Source organism: Cydia strobilella, chromosome 9, assembly GCF_947568885.1.
Source record: "Cydia strobilella chromosome 9, ilCydStro3.1, whole genome shotgun sequence".
Lineage (NCBI taxonomy): Eukaryota > Metazoa > Arthropoda > Insecta > Lepidoptera > Tortricidae > Cydia > Cydia strobilella.
The window spans coordinates 16869269-16886511 of NC_086049.1; the positions used below are offsets into that span (position 1 = coordinate 16869269).

Sequence of the window (17243 nt, forward strand, 5' to 3'; positions counted from 1 at the left end):
CAGCGGCGAGCGGCGGCCATAGGTTGGAGCGAGACACAGCGCTCGGACCTTTCGTTCCCACCTATGGCCGCCGCTCGCCGCTGCCGCCGCCGCGCGATGTCGTGGCCGGGCCGTTATAGTTCAGTTATCTTCCTGTATCCGCATGTAGCTGGGCAGGATTCCGGAGCGCATTTTAGGCCGATTGTGCGCTTTCAACTCGTGACGGAGGATCATCTTTCTGCAACATGGTAAATAAATTATATTTTGTTATTATGCGCGTGAACACATTGCCTAACGCCTAAAATTAGTCACCGGAACTCTTCGCCATAAGCCGCTGCCATACAATCTCACTGTTTAAATGGGGTCTCTATTGTTTCTCATAAAGTTTTAAGTCATAATATATTGTTTGTCCACATCTTCGTTAGTCATAATTTGGTTTTTCTCAGAAACGCGTAACTTTAAGGTCGTAACACACCGTCGCACCGCACCCATAAGTAAGAGCGAGAAAGAGATATCGCTTTCTCGCTCTTACTTATGGTTGAGTCGCACAATGACCTTGGTGCGGTGCGATGGTGTGTAACGACCTTTACAGGATTGCCATAAAACAAACCTAACCTATCTATAGGAAAACCCGAGGAAAATCCTGAAAAGTTAACGGTTTCAGAAATATGACTAATGATAGTATGACAATCATGAAATAAAACTATGAAAACGGATTATATCGCGTATATTGAGTTTATAATACATCCCGACGTTTCGAACTCTTTACAGCGTTCGTGGTCAACGGGTGACTGAGGAAAAATTACAAAATGCAAAAATACCCACATACTAAAATAATGAACAATCATAGACTACAAACTTTAAGGCTGGTTGTACATGCAAAATCGGTTCATAAGGCTAGTTATACACTATAATTATTTTTCAAGTAAAGATATATATATATACGCGATAAAAATAAACTATGCCGGCTCCAACCCTACACCACGGACCCGAGAAGATTTAATTCCCTCCTAAATTGTAGGAGGGTATCCCAATATGGGACCGGCAACAAACTCGGCGGGACACATCTTTTCAAAACATCAGAATGTCCAGCATCATCCAACACTACGGTCTCACAGTCTATGTCTCGCTTGCTCCTTTATCAGGTGGACTACAGGATCCCAAGCTGGTGGTAGAGAAAAGCCATCTTCCCTATTAAAGTTTGGATATTTCTTAATCTCAATGGCCTCGCGCAGCATTCTGGGTATGTAACGCTTCTCCTTGGCAAGAACCAGAGGCTTATCAAACTTGATTGAGTGATTGGCTTTATCCATGACATGCTCACAGACAGCAGACCTAGGTCGACGGTGCTTGACATCAGCTATGTGTTCCTTCACCCGAGTGGAAATGCTCGTTGACGTTGACGGTTTCGTTTGTTATTTAACAATTTTAACGCATATCAGTGAAAGAACATGGGTCAAAATCATAAATATAATTAATGCAAATAAAAAAAATCATTTATCTATATTTAAATACATTCTATCGTATTTTTATAAATCTTCATTTTTAGTTTTAAAGTGTGTCGACAGATGGCAGTGAATTTACTGGGGTTACAAAATTTACTATGACAGTACCGCTCTAGTATAAGTTACTCTATGTTATGTCAAACAAAGGGACCCTGTTTAAATGACGTGTTTAAAATGAGACCCCGGAGATCGAATCCCGGTAAGGGCATTTATTTGTGTCATTTTCAACCAAAAGGGTACTTACTGTCGCTTGTCAGTAAGGCGCTATTTCAATATAGCTTCAATTAGAAATCAACCTTATCGGCAAACGGCAATGTGGTACCTTTTGGTTGAAAACGTCACATATAGTTATATTCTATTCTATCGTTATCTGTGTCTGTATACCCACAACACTAGCCTTCTTGAGCTTACCATGGGACTTAGGGCCACTTGCACCAACCCCGGGTTAGCCACTAACTCGGAGTTAACAGTCAACACAGGGTTAATTTGTACAGCTAACTTCGGGTTTAACCGGTTAACCCCGAGTTAGCGGCTAACCCTGAATGGCGAGGCACGATTCTCGCGGCGTTGTATGACGCATGGTTGCATTCGATTCGACGTGCGAGCAGGACGTCGCTATTATACTCGCATAGCGTTGTCTCGCCAAATCATCGAGGCATGGGCAGGCGTGTCTCACTCCGCGATTTCGTCGCGTCGCTACAAGTACCTGCGGCCGCCTCAATTTTGAGGTTTTGCCATAGTAATTGCCGCACACCGCTATCAAAGATAGATATAACTCCGTAATAGATGGATACAGTCTAAGGAAAAAACGTGCGTCGAAAATCCACGAAAATTTGATTCTCGATCAGATGGCGCCACTAGCTTTGGCCTACTCTCGTATAGAGGGCGTTGACGGTTTCGTTTGTTATTTATAATTTTAACGCATATCAGTGAAAGAACATGAAACAAAATCATATAAAAATAATTAATGCTAATAAAAAAATCATTTATCCATATTTAAATAAATAACGTATTTTTATAAATCTTCATTTTTAGTTTTAAAGTATATCGATAGATGGCAGTGAATTTACAGTGGTTACAAAATTTACTATGACAGTACCACTCTCTTATTATATCCTCTTTGCCGCTATGGAACGGACGCCTGCACGCGCTTGCGCCGCCTTGCGCGTAGTAGTCGCGATTTGTTAGGGAGTGAATCTTCTGTACATTATATATTCTGTGACATGGGGGCATTTATTTACTAGACTGCTCATTTCCATGGTAACCCACCTTGTAGAAAAAGCTTTCGCACATATATTGCAGTTATAGGGCTTCGCGTTGCTGTGCTGAGACGCCATGTGGTTCTGAAGGGCCTAAAACAACCAATAGACAGGTGTAAGTGAGACCACCGATGAACAGCTGCCAGACGTCTGTATCCACCCGTTTATAGTACAACTTGTACAACCAAACACTCGGTGGATGCGAACACGTAGTGGTTCCTCTGTCACCCTAACCTACCGGGGGTAGGTGTGAAGAGAGCACACTCATCCGCGTGCAGCGAGTGTTTTATTTTACTATTTGCTAGAAGCAGTTGCTGGTGACAGACGGACGGACGGACAGGCAGAGTCTTAGTAATAGGGTAAAACGGGACCCTATTACTAAGACTCCGCTGTCTGTCTGTTACCAGGCTGTATCTCATGAACCGTGATAGCTACACAGTTGATCACTGATGATGTATTTCTGTTGCCGCTATAACAACAAATACTAAAAAACCGGCCAAGTGCGAGTCGGAAAAAAGTATATGTGATAGGCTACTTCTTTGTTTCATATTTGTCTATTGCAAAACCAACTTTCCGCACGCTTAACAGCTACGTAAAGTAGCACTTTTTGAGCAACTGTATTAAAAAAGATTCTTCAAAATATTTGTCAGTACGGTTTTTACTCACTATTATTTTTAGTCGCTTTTGGCGACATGTTTCGGATTCTTTGGGAATCCATCCTCAGGCACGAGTGTCCGCGGCGGTTGTACGTCGTGCACTGCCAAACACACAACTGCGAAACATGTCGCCAAAAGCGACTAAAAATAATAGTGAGTAAAAACCGTACTGATAAATATTTTGAAATATGTCTCACGATAGTGTAGAGGGAAACAACCAACAAAAGACATTTGCGAGTGTAGCAGGCGAAGGAGAATGGCGTACAGTCAAAAAACAGTCGAAACCGGCCTCGAAGAACCGTCTCATCGGAAAAATGGGCAAGGCGGATATCAACTGCAAGTTTAGAGCTGCCGAACCGAAAGTTCCTATTTTAATCACAAATGTGCATAAGGATACCTCGAAATCTGATATTATGGAATATATACGCGAAAAAACTAAGGATAACATCTCGCTAGATCAAATAGTTATGAAAGACAGAAACAGCAATCACAACGCATATAAGTTCTATGTGTGCAAAAATAAAGTGAATATGTTTCTGGACGAGAAGTTGTGGCCGAGCGGAGTTATATTTCGCCGTTTTATAACGTCTAGTTTTAAACCTACCGAAAACACAGATAACGCGTCGAGCTCCCGAGCGGCTGTGAGTGCTACGGAGGACGCTACGATTGCTACGTGCGCTACGACGATTTCTAACAACAAAGCAGACAATGGGAATAAGCGAAATAAATGAAATTACCCTTTGTTCTTTTAACTGTCGAAGTGTTAAGCGGTCAATTGATGATATTAAACGATTGTGTAACACGGCTGATATTATAGCTTTACAAGAGACTTGGATTCTACCTCATGACCTCGGATATCTAAGCAGCATCAGTGACGAGTTTGCCTGTACAGGAACATCAGCAGTTGACACGTCGACGGGTATCCTGCGCGGCAGGCCGTTCGGCGGGACTGCTATTTTATGGCGTAAGAAGTTGTTTCCATCGACCTCGGTTATCCAGTGCGACAATGTTAGAATCAGTGCGGTTAAGATATCGGCGGGCGATAAGCATATAATAATATTTTGCGTATACATGCCAATCAATGGTGTGGATAACTTACCTGATTTCGTGCAGTGTATGAGTGCAATAGACGCTATTGTAAAAGAAAATTGCGTTGAAAATGTTTATATATTAGGTGACTTCAACGCGCACCCGGGTGAGTTGTTTTGGGACGAGATGTCTAGTTTCTGTGCGGAACAGTGGTGGATTTGTGCCGATACCGTAAAACTAGGCATAGACTCGGGCGCGCATACGTACTTAAGTGAAACACACGGCTCTAAACGATGGTTAGATCATTGCGTAACCACAAGAGCTGCGTGGGACACTATTATAGATGTTTATATTGACTATGATGTTTACTGTTCAGATCACTATCCCATTGTAATAAAATGTAATCTTGACTTGGTTAAATCTAAGCACATATGTAATAATAATAAGGAAAACAGTGTAATCTCGAATAAAAAGTATATTGTTTGGGGGGAGAGAACTTCCCACGAAATAGAGAATTATATGAATAAATGTAACGAACTATTAAAGACTATTGATTTTCCTTCCGAGCTTTCCGACTGCTGTGACGGATACTGTAGGGACAACCTTGAGCATTGCAGGATACTTGACAATCTGTACCTCAAAATAACATCCTCGCTATGTGAAGCTTCTTCATACAGTAAGGCCGTCACGAGCGGACAAGGCAGGGTTAAAAAGAAGGTAATAGGATGGAATAAGCATATCAGCGATGCGCACAGAGAGGCGAGGGCTAGATTCCAGGAGTGGGTCTGGTACGGCAAGCCCAGGGTGGGGTCTGTTTTTGATGCTATGTGTCACAGTCGAAAAGTATTTAAATCGAGACTAAGGTGGGTTCAGAAGCATCAAGAACAGATAAAAAATGGATTTGCTTGCCACTCACCATAAAAATAACGATTTTAGAAACTTTTGGAAATGCACGAAAAGAATGGAATCTAGGCCTGGTCTGTCTGTGAGTGTTAACGGTATCTCGGATCCTAAGTGTGTTGCTAACGTGTTTATGGAACAGTTCAATGTGAAGTGCTCTTCCACCGCCGTCGGCGAGGCCGAGCCGCAGCAGGTGCTCGATGCTGGCGGAGTGGACGGGGAGTCGCAGACCAGGTTCAGTGCTAGCGACGTAAATAAAATAATAAAAGGTATGAAAAAGGGTAAATCACCCGGTCACGACCACTTGAGCATCGAGCACTTGCAGTGTGCCGGTCCCCACCTGCCTCGAGTACTAGCGATGTTTTACAACCTATGTATATGTCACTCTTACCTACCGCCACTTATGACAAAAACAATTGTAATACCTATTGTCAAAAATAAGACGGGTGACATTTCAGACAGTGCCAACTATAGGCCTATTTCTCTGGCAACTATTGCAGCGAGGGTGCTCGACGGCCTGCTCAACGTACAATTAGATAGGTACTTAAAATTGCACGACGCGCAGTTCGGCTTCCGTGCCGGCTTATCTACCGAAAGTGCTATTATTTGTTTGAAGCAGGCTGTTGAGTACTATACGTGTAGGAAAACACCTATATATGCGTGTTTTTTAGACCTTAGTAAAGCCTTCGATCTCGTTAATTACAATTTACTTTGGAAAAAACTTGACGAAGTGCAATTTCCTCGAGAACTCACACGCATATTTAGGTGTTGGTACTCTGGCCAGAGGAATAGTGTGCGTTGGGGTGACGTGATGTCCGACGAGTACGGACTCGAGTGCGGGGTAAGGCAGGGGGGGTTGACCTCCCCCAAGCTGTTCAATCTGTATATGGATGCCCTGATCGGTGGGCTCAGCAGTACTCATGTCGGTTGTCATGTAGATAGGGTGTGCTTTAATAACATAAGTTATGCCGATGACATGGTACTGCTGAGCCCATCGGTCGGCGGTATAAGAATACTAATTGAGAAGTGCGAGTCTTATGCCCAAAAACATAACTTACGATATAATGTCGCGAAAAGTGAGTACATGGTTTTCAAGGCGGGGAGCAGGTGCCCATCATACGTCCCACCCATTCGTTTGAATGGCGAGCAGCTGAGGAGGGTATATTCATTCAAATATCTTGGGCACTTGATCACCGACGATTTGCGTGACGACGCGGACATTGAACGCGAACGTAGGGCATTAGCTATTAGGGCTAATATGATCGCCCGTAGGTTCAGCGGGTGTACAGCGCAAGTTAAAATAACACTTTTTCGAGCGTACTGTACTTCGCTGTACGCCTGCAGCCTCTGGACGAGGTACACGCAGCGTCCTATGAATGCCATGCGTGTACAGTACAACGACGCGTTCAGGGTACTGTTGCGTCTGCCGCGATTCTGCAGCGCGTCGGGCATGTTCGCCGACGCGCATGTGGATGGTTTCCACGCGACGCTGCGCAAGCGCTGCGCCGCGACGCTCCGAAGGGTGCGCGACAGCCGCCACAGTCTCCTGACCGTCGTGGCAGGGAGATGGGACAGTGCACTTATTAGGCACTGGACCTCCCAACATCTTAGTTTAGGTACTAACATAGTAATTTAAGTATAATTGTAACTAACAAAATATGGATTGTACTATCGTCCGAATTAAATGATTTTTATTTTATTTTATTTATTTAAGTGCGAAAAAAGGTTCTTATTGTATTTTTGCGAAAAGCGGAAAAATTCACTACCTCCAATTATTGGAGTCATAACTGGATTGGAGTCCAATCTTGGCGGGATGAAGATATATATTATACTCGTATTGTGGCCGTGTAGGCGTGCTTGACAAAATATGAGAACCATATGGTTTCGTATTAGGCACAATGTGCATATATACAGGGTGTTTCTGACCATGGGGCTTTAAATTCAGGGCTCGATTCTACTCGCTAAACTGAGCTACTTTTATTTTGGGACCAACCCCGAAATCGCGAAAAAACACTTGGCTTTTTCATAAATTTTGGCTGATCAGATGTCGACGTTTTCTATGGAAAAGCGAAAAAAAAATCGCGATTTTTAGTACATACTGTAATACAACTCTATACATATAATAAAGCGGAAGAGGGTCGAAAGTCTGTACATGGAAGATATTCGAAAAAAAATTGGCTGGGGATACTTTATTATGATATTTGGCTGTAACGAACCGGATTCATCCAGGGATCTATTATGTAGTGTGAACATACCGCTTTGAACTTGAAGCCCCGGCCGCACAGCTGGCAGGGGAAGGCGGGCGGGAGGTGCGTGCGGCGGTGCGAGGCGAGGTTGGAGGCCGAGGCGAAGGCGGCGCCGCACGGGCAGCGCGCGGGCCGCGTGCCGGCGTGCGCGCGCGCGTGCACGTGCAGCGCGTGCAGCGTGCGCGCGCGGTACGGGCACGCCGTGCACAGGTGCGGCAGGACGTTTGTGTGGGTCAACCTGGCGAGGTGTCACCAAACTGTTTGTTATAGGCAGGGGGGTGTCACTGCGCAGTTTAGGTATATTTGGCCGGCGCACCGCCCGGGCAGGTGTATGGCAGTGGGCTGCCGCTCGCGCAAAATTGAAAATACGCAATGGCTTCGAATCCTAAATCGCGATCTAATCTGTATAAAAGATAATGTTCTGTTTACGGATGTCTGAATAAACGGAAGAACAAGGAAGCAGAAAAACATTTTTTTTTAAATTCCGGACTACATTGACCGACATATTTTCAAAGGAATAAGTACTTCTGTGGCATACCTACTTCCGTGAGAATCAGACATACTATCTCCGGCTAAAAATTTTATGTTTACGTTTGTATTTCCTACATATTTATCTTTTGTACCTAAATCTGGCTTTTGTGAAGGAGTGAATTTTCTGTACGGTAGTACTATTAGTTATTCTGTGTTATAGGTACGCGCGAGGCAATTTCCTCGCGCACAAAACGGCCAGTGTAGACGTGCGTGCGAGGCGGCGCGCGCGAGGCACGTCTAAAAATGTCGATACACCGCGCGCGCCTCGGCCGAGGCACGTCTACACTGTCCGTTTTGTGCGCGAGGAAATTGCCTCGTGCGTACCCATGCTCGCTCTGTGTAGACCCGGCTGTTAAAGAGTTCGCTAAATTTTATTATATGGAAAGTTTTGTAGTAAACACCCGCGGAGCGCCGGGTAACGTTCATCAGTCTATCAAGTGCGGATGGTGCAACTGGCACTAATCTTGTATTAATATTTCTAGATAAAGGTTTTTCTCGTGACTTTGCTTATATTTAAGCCGTAAATCCCTCGAACCTGTTAATTCGAAAAACCATTACATGAAGTGGTTTCGGTTTCAACGTTTATTCAATGGGGTTGGCAACTGTCAAAAGCTTGCAAAGATGGCGCCATCGTAGCTTGCCCCATTATCTATGAGGTTTGGCTTAATGGGCTGGCATTATGAGCATAAAATTCCATTTAAAAAAAATTACACAATGGTAGGGATTGACAGGGCAAGCTATGCTGGCCATCTCGCTGCCTCAATATTACAGGGTTCTATGTTACATTTTCTAGATAGTTTGTTTTTGGATGCAATAACGATAAAATTTGGTTTTAATGGACTGTATTTGCTAAAAATGTTCATACGAATTTTACACACACATTTATATCATATTCCAATAAGAATTCGCGGAACAAGTAAATATGAATAGAAAGTGCACAAAACACATACCTTTAATCCGAGGGTTGCTGAGAAGAAGGCTAGCTTTGGGCGGCTCTGGTGTTTAGGAATGTCGTGCAGCTGTCTTACCGAATTACCCTCTACCTGGACTTTATGTCACTATGATAAAGTTCAAATTTCAGTTTGATACGAGTGAAACATAGAACCCTGTAATATTGGGGCCGGGCATTCTGTTAAATACTTCGACCGGCCAACCCCATTGTTTTTCTTGTGGTTTTTCCCTACTAATGACATAAGATACAACGTTGCAAATTCACATTACCCATCTTTTTTTAAGCGAAAAACTAAGCCGTCCAAAGGGTTTTTGTAAGCGTTTAAAAAGCTATTTTTAGAGGTAGATAAGTCATTTGTTTTAGCTGTGCAACTAACTTAAAAAAAAATTTTCTAGCAAAGAGTGAACGGATTCCTGATATACAATAATAATAAAAACCAGCCAAGTGCGAGTCGGACTCGCGCACGAAGGGTTCCGTACCATTACGCAAAAAACGGCAAAAAATTGCGTTTGTTGTATGTGAGCCCCACTAAAATATTTATTTTATTCCGTTTTTAGTATTTGTTGTTATAACGGCAACAGAAATACATCATCTGTGAACATTTCAACGTTCTAGCTATCACGGACAGACAGACTGACAGCAGAGTCTTAGTAATAGGGTTCCGTTTTAACCCTTTGGGTACGGAACCCTAATAAATAAAATATTCCCCATACTTGTGTCTCTTGAGCCGCGACATAGACTTCATTTCCAAGCCGCAAGTCTCACACACATAGCCCCTGGCCTGTGTTCTGCAGGACGGCAGTTTCTCATGTTCGGTGAATTCCTCCTGCAAGTGACATTTATTTATTTATTATTATTATTTATTTAAGCCTTTATTTTTCCTTAAATAGTTTTACATGATAAAAAAAGGTTTTCTAATATTATTGTTTTCCATTTTTACTATTTTAAGGACCCCTGTTGGGTATAGGCCTCCTCCATATCTTTGCGCCTTTCTCGGTCTTTTGCCTTGATTAGCCAATTTTCTCCGGCTGTGGCTATAATATCCTTGGACCACCTCGTTATGGGTTTTCCCGCCTTCCTTTTGCCATGGGGTCCCGCAAGTGACATTAACATTAAATAATTCAAAAACTTATAAGATGACATACAAAATCATGTATCACCATAGAGAAAATGTAAATAAAGAAAGAGTGGTAACTCCATACATCAGTTTTGGGTCCTGGCTCCTTACATCCACACGTTCAAATATTACGTAACGAAATTTTCGAAGATCCCCCCCCCCCCCCAACCCTCCCCCATGTAAAGTGCCGTAAAATATTTATTAATTATTATTTATTACCTGCGTATTAAAGGACGTACGGCACTTTCCACAGATCCACTCCCGCGCAATGTCTGCGTCCATTGTCTTAAAGTAACCGCCGTGCTGCTCCCGCCCATCGCTCCAGTCTGACGCCGCATCATTAGCCACTGTACACAATTTATACAGATCAAACTACAGATGTAGTACATAATTAGCCTCATGCATGAAGTTTATATTTGAACGAAATATGTTTTATTCGGATGTTTGTTACCGTTTTATAATGTTACAAATGCATTTCCGTTTTTAAATTACCATTTAATTACTTAAAATTATAAATAAAAAGTACAAAAATTTGCCCGCGAAAAGCTAGTGAGCGAAACGCTCGAAACGCCACGTGACGTCACGCGTTCGACAGATTAGTGTCATTAGTAGCAAACGTCAGTTGGGCCGCCCAACGTGTGACGTCATCACGCTCTGTCGAATTCGCGCCAAAAATTATGAGCGTTTCAACCGCTCAAAAATTTTCAACATTTTAAATATTTTTCAATAAAATAATGTTAAGGTTTACAAAAGTATTTTTATCATTTCCGGTGTTCCAATGATATAAATTATGAATCTAAAAATAAATTCATGCATGGAGCTAATTGTTTTCCAACGCATTTTCACGGAGGAGTACATACGAACGTGTCTTGCTATTTCAGTCAGTCTCGGTACAAATACGAACGTTTCCGAGAAAATACGATGGAAAACAATTATGCATTACATCTGCAGATAGGATTAAACAGAAAGGAAAATGGTACATAGTGCAATTTTTTGAATGTCATGCAATAGGCGGGTCCACACAGAACGAGCCGCCTCGCGAAGAATTGCCGCGCGAAGATAAAGATATGTTTATTTGCACACATAGCTAAGCTAAGCACAAGCTAAGGTAATACAATAATAACATCATAGGAATTCACATATGATTTCATTTCTACCTAAGATTTACAATATTACCATTACATTGAATAATTTATTCAACAGCAGCGATTTCGCTGGAGACGTGCCTCGCCCGAGGCATTACGGCAGCAAGTGCGTTTGCCCGAGGCACGACTACACAGACCGAGCTGCTTCGCGCGGCAATGTTATTCGCGAGGCGTCTCGTTCTGTTTGGGACTCCACAAAGAACGAGCCTTATTATTTATTTTTAATTTCTTATTTTTAGGACACCTTTTGTCCACAAGTAGGCATGTTCCTAACATGAAAAAAAGCCATATTAACCCATCTCTAATTCTTGTTGCAACCGCCATTGTGTGGTCTCCGCTGTCTGCTTGAGTTGCGATGCCTGCCGCACTGTGTGTTCACAGTCACTGCAAATGTGCTGTGGCTTGCCGTCATCTTCTGTAATCTATGAATTTCTTCTGTAATCGACGACCGGTCTGGCGTAGTGGGTAGTGACCCTGCCTGTGAAGCCGATGGTCCTGGGTTCGAATCCCGGTAAGGGCATTTATTTGTGTGATGAGCACAGATATTTGTTCCTGAGTCATGGGTGTTTTCTATGTATTTAAGTATTTATATATTATATATATCGTTGTCTGAGTGCCCATAACACAAGCCTCCTTGGGCTTACCGTGGGACTTAGTCAATCTGTGTAAGAATGTCCTATAATATTTATTATATTATTATTATTATGAATATAGCAGAAATATAACAAAGGTTCCTATGAAATGATGAAATGAAAGTATATAAGTAGAAATAGAAATACATCACAAGCAGGTAAGCTTTGGAAGCTCAGTTGGCAGAGCAGTTAGCCTATTCTCCGAGTTCAAATTAGGGAATTGTTTGTTTATTATTTAAGTTGACAATTGTACCTTAACAGCTAGAGCGACAGCGGCACTAATTGGGAGACAGTAATACTTATACATTGGGTACAAAAGTATTTACATAACAATATTAATTATACTTATATAATACTACTTACAGGCATGTCTCGCTCTATCACTCTCTTACACTCAATCATCAGTTGTCTGATTGCACTCACAAACAAATCGCACTCCGGGTGTGTCTCGAGCACGCTGCACGGAGTTGAGCAAAGTGTGCGCGTGCGACCGACAATTTTTTTTATCTGGACCACTAAAGGATCTTTGGAGACATAGTCTAACAAAATATACTAACCTCTACTCCTAAGATGTATCTAATGTTGAGAGCAACATCAAAGCCCTGATCTCCTCCGAATATATTCCTTCCACCAGACCTTAGGCACAGTCTGCATGTTTTATTAGATGACTGATTCTCTAGAATTTCTTTTAATGAACTGAAAAATAAATATATATTTCCATTAATGTACAATCTCACAACACAACAACAACAACACAATCTCTTGACTCTACAATCTACAACTCTCTACAATCACAATACAATCCTCTACAATCTACAATTTCTTGACTCTTTTGTTAGCCCTAGCAAAGAGAATTGATTGTAATAGAGAGGTAAAGCCTAAGAATAAAATGTGGCCCTTAGTTTGACAGCGCTGGCGCTGTACTGCGCCATATGTTTTGCAGCCACTGAATTGTCAAACGTCAACTTTTGACAATCAGTTATCGCAAAATCGTAGACATAGTATAGTAGTTATAGACATGAAACCGAGCGACCAGGGGTAGGAGAAAGACATATTCATGTATTGACAGGTTAATGTATGGCAGCATAATCCTTTTTCTCTTTCACTCTTATAAATTTCGGTATTTCGCCTACCTATGCTGCCATAACCCGACCATGAAAAAAAACCCGGTTGGTGATAAGGACAAAGCATGGCACTATTTTCTCTTTCCTCTTATACGAATCGCAATAAGACTATCTTTCTCTATCAAAAGCACTAGCATTTAGACTACCAAGAAGTTGCATGCAATTTACGTTACATTGCTGACTACTAAAAGTACTAAGGTAAACTGCATTCAAAATGTTTATCAGATACCGCAGTGTAATGAAAATTGCATGCAAGTTCTTGCTAGTCTAAACCTCGCTAAAGAGTGTCAGGCCCTTGCGCAAAATGTATGGAGCTGTACAGCGCCATCTCGTTTTTACCTGTCAAATTTGAAGCACGAAATTGTTTTAGATTTTATGCATGTTACTCAATCAATGTATCTTTGGCCCTAGGGTCAAACTACACAGACTTTGTTTCCTTTCCAGACTGGGTGTGAGCAATTCTGATGTAACATTTTGTTATTTGAATATGATACACTCAGCAAGCTTCCTAGTCTAAACACGGTACTCGACTGAAAGCTCTCTAATATATCACGATTGTATAAAATACTATTTATTCACAGAATGTAACAGTTTTTGCTTACCTCAGAACTTTTTGCTTCTTTTGCTTTATATTCGCTTGCTGTAGTTTAATTCTGTCAAATTCTGCCTTGTTTAGTTTCATGGCTAATAGTTTTCGCATTAAAATGATACTGGTCATAGCGAAGATGCCATAGAAGTAGATATTACTCCAAATCCCTTAGTAATAACATGTTTGACAGATACGTATGACTATCCAGACTACGCCTTCTCAAAAAATTTAAAAGCAAGAAAAATATTAAACAATATATTTCCTAAAATAACAAAACTAAATGGACCCAAATCAACCAAACCAACGATAACATTAACAATGATATGTCATCATGTCAAACTGACATTACAGTGACAGTACGTTAAACCATTCGAGCTTTAGAAATACCTGCTGACTGGTATAAATTTACGGCGTATTCACACGATATTAGTGTCCCCGTCAACCTGTACTAGTGAAGATTCTAATGGTTATAAATAGATGTCGCTACCAATACCAAGGTATAGTCTGGTAAACCCAATTTGTCAATAAATAAGATGAAAAGAAACTGTACCACGCGCGTTGAATGATGATCCCTCTAATGTCCCTCTATGATAGTTCATTCAATGCTCTTTTGGTTCTTCTTCTTCTTTTAAAATTATGGCTTCAGCCCAGTGGGACTATTTCGCCAGTATCAAGGTATTAAGAGGTTTAAAAACGACAAAAATTGTACGGTTGTACAAGACAGTGTACGGTGATTTGTTAGCTCTTGTAAATCGATAGCTAGACTTTACAAGAAGCACGTGGACTACCAGCCGTTGACTCCAAGATGGTGGTTAAACGCGCTTCATAATTAATTCTCCATTCACTGCACACTACCACATTAGTTTACTGTATAATAAGCTATCGATATTACACTTTAAACAATATTAATGAGCAAAAAACAAAGTAATTAATCTCGATGCTAACTATCAAGATGGCGCTCGAACCGGAAGTCCGCTCTTTTGGTTGGATTTAATAAAAAAAAATATTGAAGAAATATTACCATTCTATAGTTGGTCAAACCAAATTGGCAGTAAATAAGAACAAAGAAAACTATACTCATCCTTTTCTTGTGGGTGCTAGTACTAGTGTAAGACAAAGATAGTATGATTCTCTCCGTCTATGTTGGAAATGAGACAGTCCTTTGACAAATAATTCATTTGTTATTTGTATTAAAAAACCGGCCAAGTGCGAGTTGGACTCGCAAACGAAGGGTTCCGTACCATTACGCAAAAAGACGGCAAAATAATCACGTTTGTTGTATGGGAGCCCCACTTAAATATTTATTTTATTCTGTTTTTAGTATTTGTTGTTAAAGCGGCACCAGAAATACATCATCTGTAAAAATTACACGAAAATTACAACTGTTTAGTTCAACTCACAGTTCATGAGATATAGCCTGGTGACAGACGGACAGAGTATAGTCTTAGTAATAGGATCCCGTTTTTACCCTTTGGGTAAGGAACCCTAAAAACATAACGTGGATCCGGTTCAGTTATAAAGTAAGTAGGTATTTTAAATTAAATAAAAAAATCGTTAAAAAAGAACCACGTAAGACATTATAATCTCTTATTTATTGATTTTTTTTTAAACATCAGTATATATTTATTAGCTCTGAATATATACTATAGGTACTTACATTATATAGGAACAGTCAGCAGCAGAAGTTGCTAAGCGGGCGAGGTGTTCAAAATGATCTTGACGCAAGTTTATTGTTAACGGAATAAGAGCGTGTCAAGGTAATTTTGAACACCTCGCCCGCTTAGCAACTTCTGCTGCTGACTGAAAGATTATACATAGTAAAAACATGTTCTTGAAGCATTTGATTATATTACACGGTAAAAATTTAGTTAAACTTTTATACAATAATATATTATTCTACTTTTGTAAATTTATGAAACCTTTGATTTATCCTCAATAGCATGTTACTTAGATTTAGAGAACTCTTATAACGCATTTCATGGTTTATGTTGTGTTAATTAATAACCCAGGTAGCAAAATGACGTCAGCGACGTCATAATGACGGCATTATTACGTCATTACGACGTCGCTGACGTCATTTGACGTCATTTTGCTACCTGGGAAGTAACAATTGCCCAAATAATCAACTATTTGGTGATAGTCCTATGAAATGATTTTTTTTTAATTTAAAGTATAATATATTAACCAAAGTATAGTATAATAACCAAAAAAAAATATTTTGTAAATTATCTAAAGCAGGCACAATTAATCAGCCTAAATAATACCAACAACCAAAAGTATGTAAGTATGCTGAGGGCCTCTTTGCGGGTATCTTTCTCTGTCACTCTAATTATGTCCTAATTGGAGTAAAAGAGAAAGATGCCCGCAATTTTCTAACTTCGGTGTTCGCAGTGAGGCCCTCAGAGTTCTGCGTTCTTTGCAATATAGGTATAACTACTAGCGTTAGGCTCTCTGAACGCGAAACGCAGAACTCCAGAAGTCCAGAACGCTCTCTGAATGCGCGTCGTCTCTATTGCGCAAGGTCTTCATATGTACATAATTTAACTAACAATCATAATATTATTATGCATAGTATCTTTGGTCCAACTTTCATTTAAATGCTTAAGTTTTTATATTGTCAATAAATCATCATTTATCATCACATTACCAATATACGACACGTCAGAGGCTGTAGCGTGAACTTACTACGTCTAGCCGTGGGCGAAGTCGCATCTGCGAGGCCCTTTTCTTTCAATGTGTATTCCCAAGATAATAAAAAGGGTGCGAGGCCGTGGGCGAGGGCCACTTCGCCTACGCCTAGCTACGCCAGTACGCCACTGTACGACGCCACAGCACAGCACAAAAGGGTCTGAGTAATCTATGCTATCATATTGTTAGTTTGATCATAGAGTAACTTATACTAGAGCGGTACTGTCATAGTAAATTTTGTAACCCCAGTAAATTCACTGCCATCTGTCGACACACTTTAAAACTAAAAATAAATATTTATAAAAATACGATAAAATGTATTTAAATATGGATAAATGTTTTTTTTATTTGCATTAATTATTTTTATGATTTTGACCCATGTTCTTTCACTGATATGCGTTAAAATTATAAATATAAATTATAAAATTAGTGTAGGCCAAAACTAGTGGCGCCCTCTGATCGAGAATCAAATTTTCGTGATTTTCGAGGCACGTTTTTTCCTTAGACTGTATCCATCTATTACGGAGTTATATCTATCTTTGGTTTGATACATTAAACATAGGATAAACAACAACTGGAGTTACTTAACCCTATATTTTCTAACATATATCTCGTTGATCCTTCTTAACCATTTTCCAGGCCTCACCAATCACACATTTCCCGAAAGTTCGATCTAATTTAAACCTTAAATCAAAATGCTAAAGTTGAAATTCTATTGGCGCGAATGTGGTCGATAAATCGTACTAAGTCTGGAAAAGGGTTAAAGCTAAAAACACGTTTTCCGATATTGCTTCCTGGAACCCGTTTCTCAAAAGCTTGTAGCTTGTAATATAAACAAGTAGAAGTCCCTTTCTAACAAAAGCTGTCAAAAAGTGACATCCGCTTGTATTA

The 17243-nt window shown here is 40.6% G+C and overlaps 2 protein-coding genes across 2 annotated transcripts; one reads left to right on the top strand and one right to left on the bottom strand.

Annotated features, from left to right (window-relative positions):
- Window positions 1–110: 110 nt before the first annotated feature.
- Window positions 111–13954, bottom strand: LOC134744474 (endothelial zinc finger protein induced by tumor necrosis factor alpha-like). The gene is made up of 8 exons (XM_063678293.1): window positions 13678–13954; window positions 12509–12647; window positions 11615–11741; window positions 10394–10521; window positions 9771–9883; window positions 7584–7812; window positions 2754–2836; window positions 111–217 (listed from the first exon to the last, which is right to left on the bottom strand). Exons 1-8 carry the CDS (start codon window positions 13791–13793, stop codon window positions 121–123), a joined length of 1032 nt encoding a protein of 343 aa, XP_063534363.1. The 5' UTR covers window positions 13794–13954; the 3' UTR covers window positions 111–120.
- Window positions 5390–6989, top strand: LOC134743966 (uncharacterized). Its single transcript, XM_063677597.1, has 2 exons — window positions 5390–5578; window positions 6113–6989. The coding sequence occupies exons 1-2, from the start codon at window positions 5390–5392 to the stop codon at window positions 6962–6964; spliced, it is 1041 nt and encodes a 346-aa protein (XP_063533667.1). The 3' UTR covers window positions 6965–6989.
- Window positions 13955–17243: the final 3289 nt, after the last annotated feature.

What these genes read in the sequence shown, in the direction of transcription:
- LOC134743966 (XM_063677597.1), top strand. Translation starts at nt 5,390, where the DNA reads ATGGAATCTAGGCCTGGTCTGTCTGTGAGTGTTAACGGTATCTCGGAT. An exon ending in CCAGGTTCAGTGCTAGCGAC is followed by an intron (nt 5,579 to 6,112) that starts GTAAATAAAATA and finishes TACTCTGGCCAG; the next exon opens with AGGAATAGTGTGCGTTGGGG.
- LOC134744474 (XM_063678293.1), bottom strand. Translation starts at nt 13,793, where the DNA reads ATGACCAGTATCATTTTAATGCGAAAACTATTAGCCATGAAACTAAAC. An exon ending in AAGAAGCAAAAAGTTCTGAG is followed by an intron (nt 12,648 to 13,677) that starts GTAAGCAAAAAC and finishes TTTATTTTTCAG; the next exon opens with TTCATTAAAAGAAATTCTAG. An exon ending in TCGCGGCTCAAGAGACACAA is followed by an intron (nt 7,813 to 9,770) that starts GTATGGGGAATA and finishes ACACCTCGCCAG; the next exon opens with GTTGACCCACACAAACGTCC.